Source organism: Chiroxiphia lanceolata, chromosome 8, assembly GCF_009829145.1.
Source record: "Chiroxiphia lanceolata isolate bChiLan1 chromosome 8, bChiLan1.pri, whole genome shotgun sequence".
NCBI classification, from domain to species: domain Eukaryota; kingdom Metazoa; phylum Chordata; class Aves; order Passeriformes; family Pipridae; genus Chiroxiphia; species Chiroxiphia lanceolata.
The window spans coordinates 20,619,917-20,634,699 of record NC_045644.1 but is presented as its reverse complement, the minus strand read 5'-3'; the positions used below and the strand labels follow the sequence as shown (position 1 = coordinate 20,634,699).

Below are 14,783 nucleotides of genomic sequence, written 5' to 3'. Positions count from 1 at the left end.
CCCTCCTCTCACGGGGGTCCTGGCCCTGGGGGTGTCCAGGAGAGGTCACTGGAGAGATGCTCTGACACCCTTTAGGCGCACTGGCCTGGCCGGGGGCACAAGTGGCAGCTGACGGGCGCTGCCCTTCTGCCTGCTCGAGCTGCCGGGGCGGCAGGTGCGGGTCTCCGTGTCCCCGGCCCCTTGCTCGCCCTGACTCCGTGCCACAACGCCGGGCTCGGCTCTGCTCGGCCCGGGGTGCGGCCCGTGGGCCGGGGCTGCACCGCCCGGCCCCGCCCTCGCCCGCCGGCCTGAAAGGGGAAGGCGGGCGGGCGGGGGCTGCATCCCTCTCTCCTTCCCTCCCCTTCCCGCGCCGCCGCGCCTCTCAGTCGGGCCGCGCTCCAGCGGGACTCGCTGCAGGTGGGTGCCGGCACCACGCGGAGGGTCCGGGGCGGGCGGCCCGAGAGGAGCCGGCCCGGCAGGAGCTGCGGCCGCTACTCCTCGCCCCGTCCCGCCGGGGCGGCTTCTCGGCCCCGCAGCTGCGGCGCTGCCCCGCCGCCGTGCGGGGAGGGCCCTTCCACCCCGCGGGGCGGCGGGGCCGGCGGTGTGCGGGCGGGGGGCTCGGTGTGAGCAGAGGGCGCTGGGTGCCAGCCTTGCTCCGGGTGAGCGCTGCGGGGCTGGGCTGCCCTTCCCGGGCTGACGGCAGAGGTACCCGAGCACTGCCCGGGGACGAGGACAGGGAAGCGGTCCGAATTCCCGGCTGCCAGCCTGGCCCCGGCTCACCCGGACGCCTGTGCGCAGGCTGGGTCCCTTCAGAGAGGCAGCTGATGGGCGCGAGTGAGGCATTTGCTTCAATGCGTAGGGCCAGAGCCTTGGCAGGTTCAGAGCGCTTTTGTGTAACTTGCTTCATCTTCCCTTAGGAGATTACATCTCAGGAATGTCTTCCCTCTCCTTTTCTGCCTCCTCTTCCTATTCATCCCTCTTCAACCTTTGTTTATGGCAGCTCAGGCAGATCTCATTCCTCTGGCGTGCTCAGAGCCAAGGATCGCTAAGCTTTGGTTGTGGGCTTTTTTTGTTGGGTTTGTTTTTTTTTTTTTTAGATGAGGGCGTCAATTGTTTCATTGAAGATAAGACTCACCCCTAGCTTCTCCTATAGCTTTGTCAAATGTGATCAGACTTGTCTGTCAGGACTTTATCAGTCCCCAGTGCTTTCTACACAAGATTTCACAACCTTCTGGGGTGTTTAATAATTTTTCTTTTAACATGGTCCTTCTCTGCAGAAAGAAGCTGAAATGAAAGGGCAGTAAATAGGGAGACTTTTCCTCCCCCCTTCTCTTTACTGTTTCTCTAAATTTTGGTCCACTTGTATCTCTCCAGTTTTCTCTGCAATCTGAAGAACTTCTTCAACTTGACTGTGCAGACATAACTCCTTCTTAAGACCAAAAACTGCACTGCACTGTCATGTGCCCTCACTTTGAGGTCTATGGCTCATCTGACTATTTGGATATGGCCCCAAGCTGTTCTGTCTCTTGCATCCAGGGATTACAAATTATGTTCTGATGTGCTGCCATGCTACAGACTTCAGACCACTCACAAGGAGCACAGTGTTGTATCAGCTGCTGGTCTTGCAGCTGTGTTGCAAGTGAGAGGAAAAGGTCATCCGGAAGAACTTGCTATTGCAGGGCACCCTGGCGTCAAAAACCATCTCTGTTCCTTTCAGAAGACAAACAGGAAGCCTCTGGATATGGAATGAGGGAAATCTCACCACCTAGACAGATTTAATGTATGATGAGAGGCTAAGTGGGGAAGCAGATGTGTGGTGTTTGACACCATTCCCCAGGTCAAGTTCTTGAAGATGTGTATAGTTTCAAGTGCTGCAACAAGCTGAGATATAGAGCTTTATTTTTTTTCTCAGTTGTTATGGACCAGTATTGCCTTTAATACTGCGGTTCCCTAGCAGTGATCTATGGAATGCCAGCCTCCTGCTAGCCCACAGATTCCTACCTTGCCTGTTCTCCATATAACTCTAAAGAGATAGGAAGGATGTTGAAAATGGTCCAAGGTTCCAGAAGTTTGGAACTGATTTGGAACATCAATCTTTGTCCAAAACAGATGAGCCAGAGCACTTCTGATGCTGTTTTGTGGCAGCAGTAGCACCAATGTGGTGCAAAGTATGGATTATTCTGATGCTGACTTGATCATTGCTGTGGTTGTTCCCTTTGGTCCTTTGGGGATCTGGACTTTCTTCATTCTCTGTATTTGTAATGGGCTGCCATGAGTATTTGGAAAGAAAAATGTTAAAAAGGTAGGGTGTTTTGAACAGACCACCTGTGCACTATTCACTCTGTGCAAACAATATTTTAAAAAACTCAGGGTTGTAGCCTGCCAGCGGTTGCTTACATTTGAGGGGGAGGGGTTTTTTCTTGCTCATTTTTTTCTATACTAAAATATTAATACCAATATTGGTAAACTGTAATACTAATATTAGTATACTATAATGATAATATTAGTGTTTTAATGTTAGTTTTATTTACCCAGGTGACTGTGATGAAGCAGGAGTCTGTGATAAACCAAAACAAGAGCCTAGAAAGTCACCAAGCACTGGGCTGGATATGATTTATGGTTAGACTGTTCTGCTTTAACCTATGCTTTATTAAGTTTACTTTGCACAGTATTGTATCTTTTAGGTTTTTATTAAAGATTCCCCATGGCAGCTCATGCTTGTAGTGCAACATCTTCCTGCAGTGACAAAACTGCTCTCGGAGCTGCATACCTGCCTGCTTGCATGGAGTCTTGGCTTCCATAAATTAGCCACAACTAGGTTGGCTGCCATCAACTTGATGGTTGCAGATGGTCCTGGTTTTTCCTGATCGTACTCAACAGAACAGGCAAACTTTAGTATCTTATTCCAGGAAGAGCTTTGAGCTTCTGAGGGAAGCTTGTTTTTGCTTTTAAATGAATTCCGCTGCTTTGTGAACTCCTGAGAAGTTTGCAGTGAAAACATTTCTTACTATGGGCAAAAGCTGCATAGAGAGTAGGATGCAGGAGGGGAAATAATTCAGCCCCATGGATATGGGCTTCCAGGTCCTAGGCAGGAACAAGGTAATACAAAATACTGTTGAGAGGGAGAGATGTAAACCGCAGAGTCCTTGCACTTGAACCTATTCATTGCCCTTTCTTTGTGGAGTTCTCTGCCTAGACTGCTTGCTGTCAGAGGTTTTAGTACTTCAACCTTATAAAAGGCACCTGAATTAAATTAGAGCTGTAGCTGTTCGGTTATTTCACTTAAATTAATTGATGTAGTTTTTCATCAATACCAAAGTCATAATCTGTCAAACATGTTAAACAGGGCAAAATCATGGGGCAAATTTCAGCCCGGTAAGAGGTTTCAGAGGGCTACACTCTGCTCTGTTTCTGCTGCCTCCCATTTCGATGTCAATACATTGCTATGGCTTTGAAAGCCAACTCCCGGCAGCTGAGTGTAGCCAGGTATGCGGAGCAGGGGGGGATGCTGCTGCCGCCCGCAGTGGCAGTCTCACTTCCCCCTGCGGCAGGCTCTGGTTCTGCTCTTACTGAGGTCTCTGCTCTGCTCTGCTCTGCTCTGCTGTGTGCTGCAGCGGTGAAACTGAAAGCCTCTGTGGCACGGGCGTTTCTGACAGTTCCCTTGAAGCCTGACTCTGGCTGCCAGTGTTAACTGTGATGTCAGGGGGATTGCTCTGCATAAATCAGCCAGTTGGTGTGGCTCCACCAACCGTTTTCACGAAAATAGGGAAGGGTCTGTCTTTGCAAGCCTTCTCCTTGCTACTACAGGGTTATTTTTGCAATATTTATGTGATTTAGCCATTAGCCCAGGACTTCCAGATCACAAATAAGGAGGTGGTTCTGTCTACTCTGCTCTCAGGTCTAGTCTAGGATCTGTAATTTATTTGGATTTTGCACCTCTGTCAAGGCACAAGTTGTGAATTCACCTCCCCACAGAATGCCGGATTTTTTGAAGGTTTCTGTTGAAGACTTTCTGCCTGCAGCCCGCAGTGGGTGCAGGCAACTGAGGTCCCATAGCCAGAGAGCTGGGCTGAGCCAGTGCTCTGTGCTATGGATGGTGCTGCACTGACCACACCACCCACCACAGCACCTGCCTTTGCTGGAGGACCCTGCTGCAAAGCTCATGGAGCAGTTTTGTTGTTCAGTGTCAGTAAGGTAAAGCAGTGAGGTGAGCAGGTGGAATTTGAGCCTTCCCTCATCTGGGCCATTTAGCCCTTGTCTAGGTCTGGGACTATCAACCTGAGATCGTAACAGTGACTAGCTGCTGAACAAGGGACAGAGAGCAGAGTACTGCCTTTTGTGCTGGTAGCTATGCCTTCATTATATCCCAGGAGCACTAAAAATCAGGGGTGTGCCTGGTGTATCCAGCACAGCACTAGGGCTGAAGCTGTGGCCGGGATACCTCTCTGGGCATGGACAGAGCAGAGATTGTCTCTGGTGGTATTGAGCTGGGGTAGGAAAAAAGGTCTCTTCCTGTAGCCTGGCATCCTCTTGCCACTTAGGAAGATTTACAGCCTCCTGTGTTGCCTGGCAAGGAGAAGAGGTTCCTGAGCCAGCACCTTCAGGGATTCCTCCTGATGTTGGAAGGGATGAAGCTGCCAAGAGCAGTTTGCAGGTCTTGCTGTGTCAGCATCTGCCCCTGACCTGAGGGCTGAGATTGACATTTGGATTTTTGTAGCCCCCCAGAGGGTCCTGGCTGAGCTGAGGGTCACAGCAATGCCTGGCACATAGGTCCATGGCAGAACATGGTTCTTGCTGAAAATGGGTGACAATTTTTTTCTTTAAAGAACTATTCCTTTCACCTGCACTATTTCTTCACCTTTACTTGTTGCCCAATGAGAAAACACCCTATCCCACACATAAAACCTCTTCTACTTTTCTCAGCATACTTATGTGTGTGTATGACCCACAGGGTGCCCCAGGACAAGCCTATACCACTCCTGTCCTGAGCTCCCTGCAATCCTTGAGAAGACCAGGAGTACGTGGCTGCCATTCTTCCCTCATTGCCTGGAAGCAGCACGTGCTCTCGATCTGCTGCGCAATGTCATAGCCAAATGCATTACCTTCCCTGGCATTGAGAGAGATAAATTCCCTCTGGGCCTCTCAAGTAAGCTAAGAATTGGACCAGTTTTGTGGGCTGTAGCTCTGTTGTGACCAACACTTTGTCACAGGCCAGCCTGTTCCCACTGGGAGGGAGGCAGGATGCTGGGCAGATCTTTCCTTGCGGAGCTTTTGCTCTCTTCTCTCCAGCCCATCACCTTTGTCTCCATACTCCTGGAGCTGTTGCTCTGTGGGTCCAACCACCCCCTTGGTATTTGTTAGTGTTTCTCATGTTTCTTACCACTCCTGCAGGCACAGCCACAGGGTTGACCCTGGGTGGGAAGGGTGGGAGTCCAAGCACTAATAAGAGTTGCCTCTGAAACAGGGGAGGGGCCCAATCAGCAGCTGCTGTTTCTTTCTCCCATGTCCTGTCCTCACATGGGACAGAAAAGCAATGGAGGAGGAATAGGGCACTTTTACTCTCCCATGTCTGCACCTTTACTGCTTAGTTTGCCTAGATAGCCCAGCTGCTGAGGGTCGTCTGAAGATTGTATTTAGCAGGATCTTGTCTGTGACTTCCTTTCCCACCTCTTAATTGATCAAGCACCCCTGGAGAAGCTTGATCTTGTGCCAGAAAATCTTGTACCAAATCCTACTCTACCATGCCCCCCAGGGCTTAGTGTGCGGGGCCATCCAAAATCCACTTCTAATTGTTCCCATTGTAACATCTTCCCCTTCCCCCCCCACTTCCTAGCGTGTCTGAACTGGGTCCTCAGAAAACGACTCTGCTTCTGACTATTCCCAAATAATTATCATGTAATTCTTCTCCCAAAATAATGTTAGGTGTGGGTGAGGCGCGTTCGCTTCCAGTGATGTAGCAACATCCCTTACACAACAGAAATGCTGGGTGTTTCACCAAACTGAGGAGGGGATGACAGCTTTAGGAGCGTGACTAAGGGGCGTCAGTGTGCCACGGGTATTGCGTGTTATCTCTGGGGTTGCTTTCTGGGTTTGCTTCTTTCCAGTGGATGGGTATCATGGTACCTGCTTTCTCTTCCCAGCCCTTTCCCTGGAACCTCCCATGACTGATCCACAGTGGAGCAGCTCTTTGTCCAGACCCCTGCTGTGCTCTCAGAGATTGTGGTTCCTCTGACCAGGTCCTGCTGTGACCTGGATTTGCTCCTGCCCTGTCTGTGCTGAGCAGGGTGCCTTGCCAGCCATGTGAGGGCCAAAGCCAGAGCATACCTCTCGGCATTCCCATCAAGCTCTGCAGATCTTTCTGAGAGTTTGCACAGACATCAAGGGCTGAGGGAACCAGCTGTTCTGGCTGGACAGAAATAGAAATGAAATCCAGCTGAGCTGGTTCTGTAGCGGTAACCAGGGACTAAGCAGCAAGTGTCCCTGCTGGTGCTGTGACCCAGCAGAGCTTCTCCAGCCACTCTAACTCTCTGCAAGCCAGTCTGCTAGTTTTTGAGTCTTAGGAGCACAGAGAAGAGGTCTTCTGGAAAACTCTCTTCATACACCTGGATATCTAACTTTAGTTGTTGGTTGGGCTTTTTTTTGTGGGTTTGTTTTTTTTTTTCAGGGGAAGGCAGGGTGGATGGGGATGGATGTTCCCCAGTGAAGAACTCTAGACTACTTTTCTCTCCCAGATAATGAGCTGCTGGTTTGCAGCTGTAATCACAGCTGTTAGTTGCCCAAGTGCAGGACAGAGCATTTCATACTACATAATGGCATGTTTCTCTCCTTGCAGCGATGAAGATGATGAAGGTTCTACTGTGGCCCGCTGCTCTTTTTCTAGTGACTGCATTCACTCTGGAGCCATCTCACTGTGCCAAGGTGCTGATCATGCCCACCATAGTCTTTGACAGCCACTTGCGAGTCTTCATGCGAGTGGCAGAGGCACTGACTGATCGGGGCCATGACCCTGTGCTACTCCTTCATGAAGGTCGGGACATGGAAACCTATCTGCCTGCCTTCCGTGTGCAGAGGTACTGGGGCATCTTCAGCACAGAGAACGCAGATGACTGGGTGCAGGAGAAGATAAAGCGTGTCTTTCAAGGGAAGATGACTTCTCTGGAGATGTTTTCCTTTCTGGAGAAGTACCTGGAAAACTGTGACCTAGTGCTGGGAAACTCTACCCTTCTGCAGAAACTCCAGTGTGAGCGCTTTGACCTGCTCTTGGTGGACCCCAATGAGATGTGTGGATTTATCCTGGCTCACATCCTACATGTCAAATATGCTGTGATTTCCACAGGTTTCTGGTTCCCAGCAGAGATTGGGGCCACTTCCCCCATTGCCTATGTCCCTGAATTCAATTCCCTGATGACAGACAGGATGAGCTTCTTTGGTAGGACTTGGAATCTTCTAGTCTACATGATCACTCGTGTGGCTACAAAGCTGGTCATCCTGCCCAAGTTTGAACGTCTCATGGAGAAGCATAGGGTGGAGCCCAAGACATCCATGCTGGACCTTGTTCATGGAACTAGTCTTTTCTTCCTGTGTAATGATGTGGTGTTAGACTTTCCCCGTCCAACGCTCCCCCATGTCATTTTCACAGGGGGCATCCTCGCTGAGCCTGCAAAGCCCCTTCCAGTGGTAAGTGCAGGAAAGCTTTGAGCTATGATTGCACATCAGCTGAGGGAGTTACTCAGTACAGATCTTCTTTTGAAGAACCTTGTAAAAGTGCTAATGTCCCAGGAGGCTGGAAAGCTGCTGTGTTTCAGTGCTTGTGGGTGCATCAGGGAGACAGAGAACACTGAAGGCTGTCTGGCTGCAGAGAGGATGTAGAATTAAGTTGTCCACTCTGAAGTGGGATTTGGCTTCACCATCCAAGTAAAATGGTGTGTGGAATTCCTAAGATGGAAGTGTTGCTCCTGGGATTTGATTATGAGTAGTTTGTTTGCTCCTATGCTGAAGCGGAAATGGGAAGAACAGTTAATCTTCCTTGCTTCATCACTGATATATGTTAATCCAGAATTTCCTCCTTCATCCTATTTCTCTCAGGGCATTTCTGCCCTTGAGCTTGTACTCGTAAGAACGCATAGGGGAGAGCTGTCCTTGTTTCCTCATCAAATTCCATGCGGAATCCCAAAGTGTACTAAACTGAGGGGCATCATCCCCTTTTTCTCAAGGTTCAGCCCCAAGAGAAAACTCCTCGGGCATCCCAGAGGCTTTCTCTGGCCTATACCTCACTAGTGCGAATAATAAATTCAGAGGGATGAGCTCTGAAAGCCTCCACCTGAAGACAGTGTTGGAACAGAGCAGGACCTGTCTGCCATTCCTCTTTTTGCCTTACCACTTTTACAAACACTGGGGGGAAATAAACCTAGATAATAAAACTTGAGCAGCGAAGCTGTCCTGGTTTCCTGACTAAGGGCCTGAAATGATGACAGGGTTTCAACTTTCAAATTATTAAAGGCCTGTTAGGATCTCTGATGGCAGCTTTAATTGATGCCAATATTTTTCAGTTAAAAAGGAAAAGTAAGATCAGATGCCTTAGAAAAGAAGTTCTCCAGATGTGTATGCACATCAGCCTTTCCCATGTGGCATGGCATGCAGGTAATGAAAGGCACATAGGGTGCTCCCAAAGCTGTGTCAGAGAGCTCTGTGTCACAGCTCTTGCAAAACATTGGCTTGGTCCAATCTGCCTGCGTACATACCTGCCTTATAAAGAAGGGAGTAGTTTGCTAGGGCATTACTCATGTGCTTCACAGCTTCCAGGACAGATCCTAGGGCGCCTAAGGAAAGAATTATGGAGATAAGTCCGGAGCCCCGCAGTAGGTGGTGGCTGTCATGCTAGCAGGCAGGCATGTCCGTGTCCAGGTTACAGGAACCAACAGAAGAGAGGGCCTCTGTAGGTCTAGGTGTAGCTTAAAGAATGTCTCATCTGAACTGGAGCATTATGCAATTAAAGTATTTATTTCCTATTTGAAACACTATGATTTTTGAGTTCTTCTAACTAGGGTATGGTGAAATACAGGTATGTATTTGAGAGATAGTGAGAATGTTTGGTGGTCAGCCGTGTTTCCCGAGCAACTTAAATGCTGTTTCTGAAAGTCAAATGTTAAGGTCCAATTATAATGGGTAACATAATCATCTGTTTTGTGAGTCATTGTACTTTTATTTAGAAAAGTAAAATTAGCACTTTCTCTTCTGTAGCAGTTTCAGTGGTTGTACTTCTCAAAGCATGTGAAACTCAAGAGAATGGGGAAACCAAAAATCTCTCAGTTGTAAACTTTTTGATTCTTGGATTGTTTTAGGGCATTTTAAGCATTTCTGCAAAGGTAGGCTCGAGTCCCTGAAGCATACAGCAAAGGAAAAATATCACCAGAGAGTAACACTAAAATATGCTTTGTAACTCTTCTGTACTATGATCCCCTAACCTATAGTCTGCTATTAACATTCTGAATTAATCACTTTATTTTTCTCTTTTAATAACAAAGATTTTTTTTTTTGCCATTCGTGTTCTCCTACATGCTTATTTCAAGGAAGTATTCATATTCAAAGACAGAGTTTATTAAACCTCCCTAAAATGCTGCTGACTGGGATACATGGGAAACCTGAAGCAGGACAGAATCCATAATGAGAAATAGACTCAGCCCAGCCTGACATAAAAGGGAATAGTCTGTGTTTGCTCCACAGCAGATGTGGTAGCTGATTTCTTCTCCCTGCTGCCTTTTGGCCTTAGTTGCAAAAAGTACAGACTCTGTTCTAGATATACATCTGTTTATGTAGCATTACAGGTAGCCTCTAAATGAAGGATACATAACTGTGGTTTTTACTGGATCTGTAGCTACCTCTCTGCCTAGTGATCAAAAACTAAATCTACTGCTTGCAAGTAGCTATCAAGGATAGGTAGAAGTCTCCTGGCAAGATAGCAAAGCCACCTGCCACCTCCAGGAGCCTTTGACATTGGAGAGTTTGTGGGGAATCTCCAGCAAGATGTTGTTCCTGACTGTGTGATGTTTTGTCTGTTATATTGGTCTCCAGTCTTAGTGGTGATGGGAAAATAGCCTCCCTCTTTTTACTCCAATTTCCTTGTCTGCTCAGATTTTTCTATGTGCCCTATGTTTTCAGAACTTTTTTTGTCAAAGGGTAATTGTGTTGCCTCCCACGCAGGGGGTAATGCTATGAAATGCAAGTTTTAGATACCTCCCTGAAGCTCCAAAGATCAGCAGGTGCTCAAGTAAATTCTACCTCGCTGGGTGCAGAAATCACAGTGAGTTTAGAGTTCTTGCCTGGTGAAAATCCATGTAGCTTTGTGCTCCAGGTGGATTTGGCTTCATCATCTCCATAGACAGCTTTCTACTGACAGAAGCAAGAGTGGGAAGGGCCTTTCTCCATCAAGACTTCAAGGCAGCTGTGTGTGTTTTGCCCACAGGGTCTGCGTCTCTGGGTGGAAGCAGCAGAGGCAGGTGTAGTTGTTGTCTCCTTTGGCATTGGGATCCGAGCTCTTCCAAGCGATTTGGTGGAGAAGATGGCTGGCGCGTTTGCTCGCCTCCCACAAAGGGTGGTGTGGAGGTGAGGAGGGAATGGGATTCCTTTTGAGTTGGATGAAAACCAATGTTGAGGGGTGATTAACTTCAAAACATAGAATTTGCTTTCTATCTCTCGATCTGATTGAATTTATTATTGTTCTCTGTGTGTTTCTCTTCCCTTTGTTTTCCCCTCCTCTGTCTCCTCCCACAGATACTTTGGTCAGAAGCCAAGAAACCTGGGTGAGAATACCCTGATGATGGGCTGGCTGCCCCAGAATGACCTGCTAGGTAAGGCTGGGTTCTGTGTATGTGTGTGCTGCTAGCAACATCCCTGGAATTTAGCTCAAACCACAGCAGAGGCATACAAGGACAATAGCACCTCTGTGGGTCTAAGTCTGTTGTTTCTTGGGAGTCTGATCTGTACAAAACATGGTCCTCACCTAACACCTGCTTGAAGCTGCTTGGCTCCTATCTCCCTTCTCCTCCAGGCGCTACTCAGCAAGTTTTGGGCTGCCAAAAGCCAGGTGTGTTCCCAAAGGGTAGCATCGTCTCTGCTCAGCATGCCTGGTTTTCCCTAAACATACATCAACACTATGTGTAGCCCCTGGTAGCCCTCTTTCAACATGGAAGGCACTGACCTGCTGCCGTTTTTTTACCTGCAGGCCACCCCAACGTGAAAGCCTTCGTCAGCCACTGTGGGATGAATGGTATATTTGAGGCAATTTATCATGGTGTGCCAGTGGTGGGATTTCCTTTCTATGGGGACCAGTTTGACATCATGACCAGAGTGCAGGCGAAGGGCATGGGTATCCTCATGGACTGGAGCAGAGTAAAAGAAGAGGAACTTTACCAGGCTGTCATCACAGTCATCTCTGACCCCAGGTGAGGCATCTGGAAACATCAAGCTCTTCCTTGGTGCAGACTGTGTTTAGACACCAGTTGTGCCTTTGTGTTGACCCCTACACAGCCTGTGCTGGCTTCTGGACGAAGCACAGTTGCAGGCATTGTTCAGCTGGCCAGATGTGTTAGTGCCTCGAAATGCTTAGAGGCAGTTCAGGAGGAGATACTCCAGCATTTGCTGTTAGAGAGTGTGATCTAGTCCTGTTTGATTCTGACTGTGATGTTCTTAGAAAGCTTTCTGAGATGCTGGGCACAGACCTCTTCTTCTCTTGATGCCACCCTGTCATCAGGGAAAGTGAGATCACAACCTCACCTTGGGGTCTCCCTGGTCTTGTCCAAACAGCTTTCTGCAGAAACACAGAAGGGACTGCCGGTAATGCTCCATCTATTCATTCTGACAGCCAGATACTCTGCCCTTTCCTGGAGCTGCTGCAGCAGAGTGGCACAGGGCTCCCATTTTCTAATGGGACGTGCAACTGCCAGTGCTTGAAATGCTGCCTGAGAGCTTGATTATTTTTTTTTTTAATATTTTATATTTCTTACCTATTAGGAGGTGTTGCAACTTGGTACCTTGAAGGATTTGGCCAGTCATCAAGTGTGTAACTTTTACTTGATGCTGGGTGAGGTTTTGGGTGCAAATTCCCCTCAGAAAGTACAGTACACATGAACTCACTGAACAGGTACTTGCAAGTTGAACTCTGTGTTGTTAACAAAACACAAAATAAAATACACTCTGGCTTGTGCTTCCATGGCTAGCAATTGCCATCAGAGTGGCTTTCAGAAGAAGAATGGAAGAAATTTTCCCTTCTCCGAAGGTATTATTTGGGACTTGAAAGCATCACTAGACATCTCGGATCGCTCTCAGAAATTAAGCTCCTGTCAAAAGGTTAACTTCTTGTCTTCTTCCCTTGCAGCTACAGAAAAGCAGCCCAGCTCATCTCGGCTCTGCACCTGGACAGACCGATGCATGCTCTCAATAGGACAGTGTATTGGCTGGAGTACATCCTTCGTCACGATGGGGCACCCTATCTTCGCCCTGCTGTCTACGACCTCTCCTTATATGAGTACTTCTGCCTGGACATCTTGGCTCTCCTCTTGTTGTGTCTGGCCGGTACTGGATTTGTTGTCTACAAATCTGTGGTGTGGTGCAGAAGGAAGGGGGCCAGTCCTGTGTATCAGAACGGCAATTGCATGAAAGGCCACTACACAGAAGAGAAAAAACTACAGTAGTGGCTCAGTGTGTTCCAGGGCGAATCCTGTCACTGTGAAATGAACTGCTGCTGTGCCAAGAAATGTATGGCACGCAGGCACAGAGAGAGGTGAAAGATCCGTGGGTCTGGATGAGAAGAGAGTGGGGAGGGAGGAGTATTGCAAAGGCCTGTGTGCACACCTCTGTGTACAGCACCTGTGGGCGGGGGGGCGAATTCAGGCGTGGGTGGGAGCACTTGGCCAGGACGCTGGGAATGGGGCATGGGTAGACTTCCAGGGAGGAGTGCAAGTTGTTCCCTTTGTATTGCACATTGGTTTAAATGCTGGTGTTGCTCTTCTGGCTTTTTGGATCATGGAGGCCCTGGAGGTGGGAACAGCATTTCGTGAGGGGCAGACACCATTTCTGCCTTGTTACTAAGAGCCCCAGGAATCAGGATACCTTTATGTGCAGGTGAGGACCTGAAGTAGAGCTGTGGACAGGTAAGGAAGGGCACTGAAAGTATCATCTACAAGAGAGCAAAATTGGTCTGTTTTAAATTCTGTGGGTAAATACCTTCCTGCTTCAATTGACCCTCTGTGATCCTGTTTGTTTGAGCTAAATTATTATTTTTTAAAATAAAGTTATATTCTTTCTCCTGTGTGGCAGTTCTCTGGTCTTGGTTTAATGTAAACCTGTGATATATGTAATAGGAAGTTGTTCAAGCTAGATTAAAGTGCTTTTTCCTTCTCATTACTGCTGCTATCATCTCTGCATACTTCCATCAGCAATTTTTTGGCCTTTCCACAGGCTTTCATGCAGTGCCTTCCCTCCTCTGCCAGTGTGTGGCACACACCCATGCCCATGGCATCTCTAAACCTGTGATGAGAGAAGAATCTGGAGCAGATGCAAGTGCCAGGACCACAGGAAGAGCAGCAATAGCTCGGAGAGCTGGTCATAGGCATATGGGCCATACTGCATGTATATAGAAGTAGAAAACTCTGGTCTTTCTGAAGAAAAGGGAAAAGCTTGCTCATTTTGATCTGAACAGGCATACTGTTGCCCCACTTAGGGACATGGTATAGTGCGATACCTAATGTGTTTTTACTCACTCCAGACTTTTAAGGCAAACCCACACTTGGGTGCAGTTGCACAACCCACCCACAGCATTGGCTGATGGTCCCACTGGCATTGCCCCACGCTGAGGATCAAGGGCTCTGCTCTATGCTCCCAGCTGGGGCCATTGCAGTGCTGGCACAAGTTGGAGAGTAACCTCACTGCCTCGGCTGCCCTCAGCGGTGTTTCCAGGCTCTGCTCTTGCTTGCTATTGCATGTGTTTCTCTCTCTGGATAAAAAGTGTGTTACCACATGCAACCCAGTGAAACAGCAGTTTGGCTGGGCTCCTGGGATGCTCTAGGTTGGGATACTGCCTACCTGTGACTCAGGGGCCCCTAGGAGGCCAGGCAGCACTGTCTTCCCTCCCCAGCCCTCAGCGTGCAGAGGGGCTGTGGTGAGGGTGACTTTGGACAAGGATCTCATTTGCCATCAAAGACAGACGAGAAGAGCCCATAGCCCTAACTTACGACTATCTGGGACCTGTAACTATCTCATGGCAGAAGTTGCCCTTCCTGGAGCTTCTTACTGCCCCCTGAGATGCCCAAGCATGACAATAGTCAGTGATAGGCACAGCAACCCCTAAGTCTTGCTCTGTAGTAGCCCTTTGTGGCTTCATGCCCTGTGAGCTGAGGATGTGGAGTCTAACTGACCCTACTGGGAGACTGAGGGAGATCAGAGCAAGGTGAGCTGCTAAGAGATATTAGGGGAAAAATGGGTGTTGTAGGTAAGTGGTAGAAACATTGTTTGCCTGACACCTTTCTATCTGCGAGTTGAAATTTAAAGGCTGATGGGATTTGGGGGTTATTTTTGGATAAAAAAAGATATTGCCACAAGTTTTCAGCATTTCCTGCCTGTTGCACTATGGTGACCTTGTTGTCATCTCCTAGCAGATGAGTGTGGACAAGGGGGTGGAGGTGGAGCATTTTGTCATTTCTGAGGTGGAAGAAGGAGATCATTACTGCTGCCTACGTGAGAGTTTGGATGTTCAGATTAGGCTGAATATAGCAAGAGAGCTGGCAAGCTTGTGGCTTGGTGGCTGTGCT

The 14,783-nt window shown here is 48.5% G+C and overlaps 1 protein-coding gene across 2 annotated transcripts; it reads left to right on the top strand.

Annotated features, from left to right (window-relative positions):
- The first annotated feature begins 305 nt into the window (after positions 1–305).
- LOC116790193 (2-hydroxyacylsphingosine 1-beta-galactosyltransferase-like) lies at positions 306–12,813 on the top strand. 2 transcript variants are annotated; one of them, XM_032694957.1, is made up of 6 exons: positions 306–396; positions 6,812–7,656; positions 10,442–10,581; positions 10,750–10,826; positions 11,201–11,420; positions 12,353–12,813. In XM_032694957.1, exons 2-6 carry the CDS (start codon positions 6,814–6,816, stop codon positions 12,666–12,668), a joined length of 1,596 nt encoding a protein of 531 aa, XP_032550848.1. In that variant the 5' UTR covers positions 306–396; positions 6,812–6,813; the 3' UTR covers positions 12,669–12,813. The 2 variants fall into 2 exon arrangements, with proteins under 2 accessions (XP_032550848.1, XP_032550849.1); XM_032694958.1 differs by lacking the exon at positions 306–396 and adding an exon at positions 3,695–3,751.
- The last annotated feature ends 1,970 nt before the right edge of the window (positions 12,814–14,783 follow it).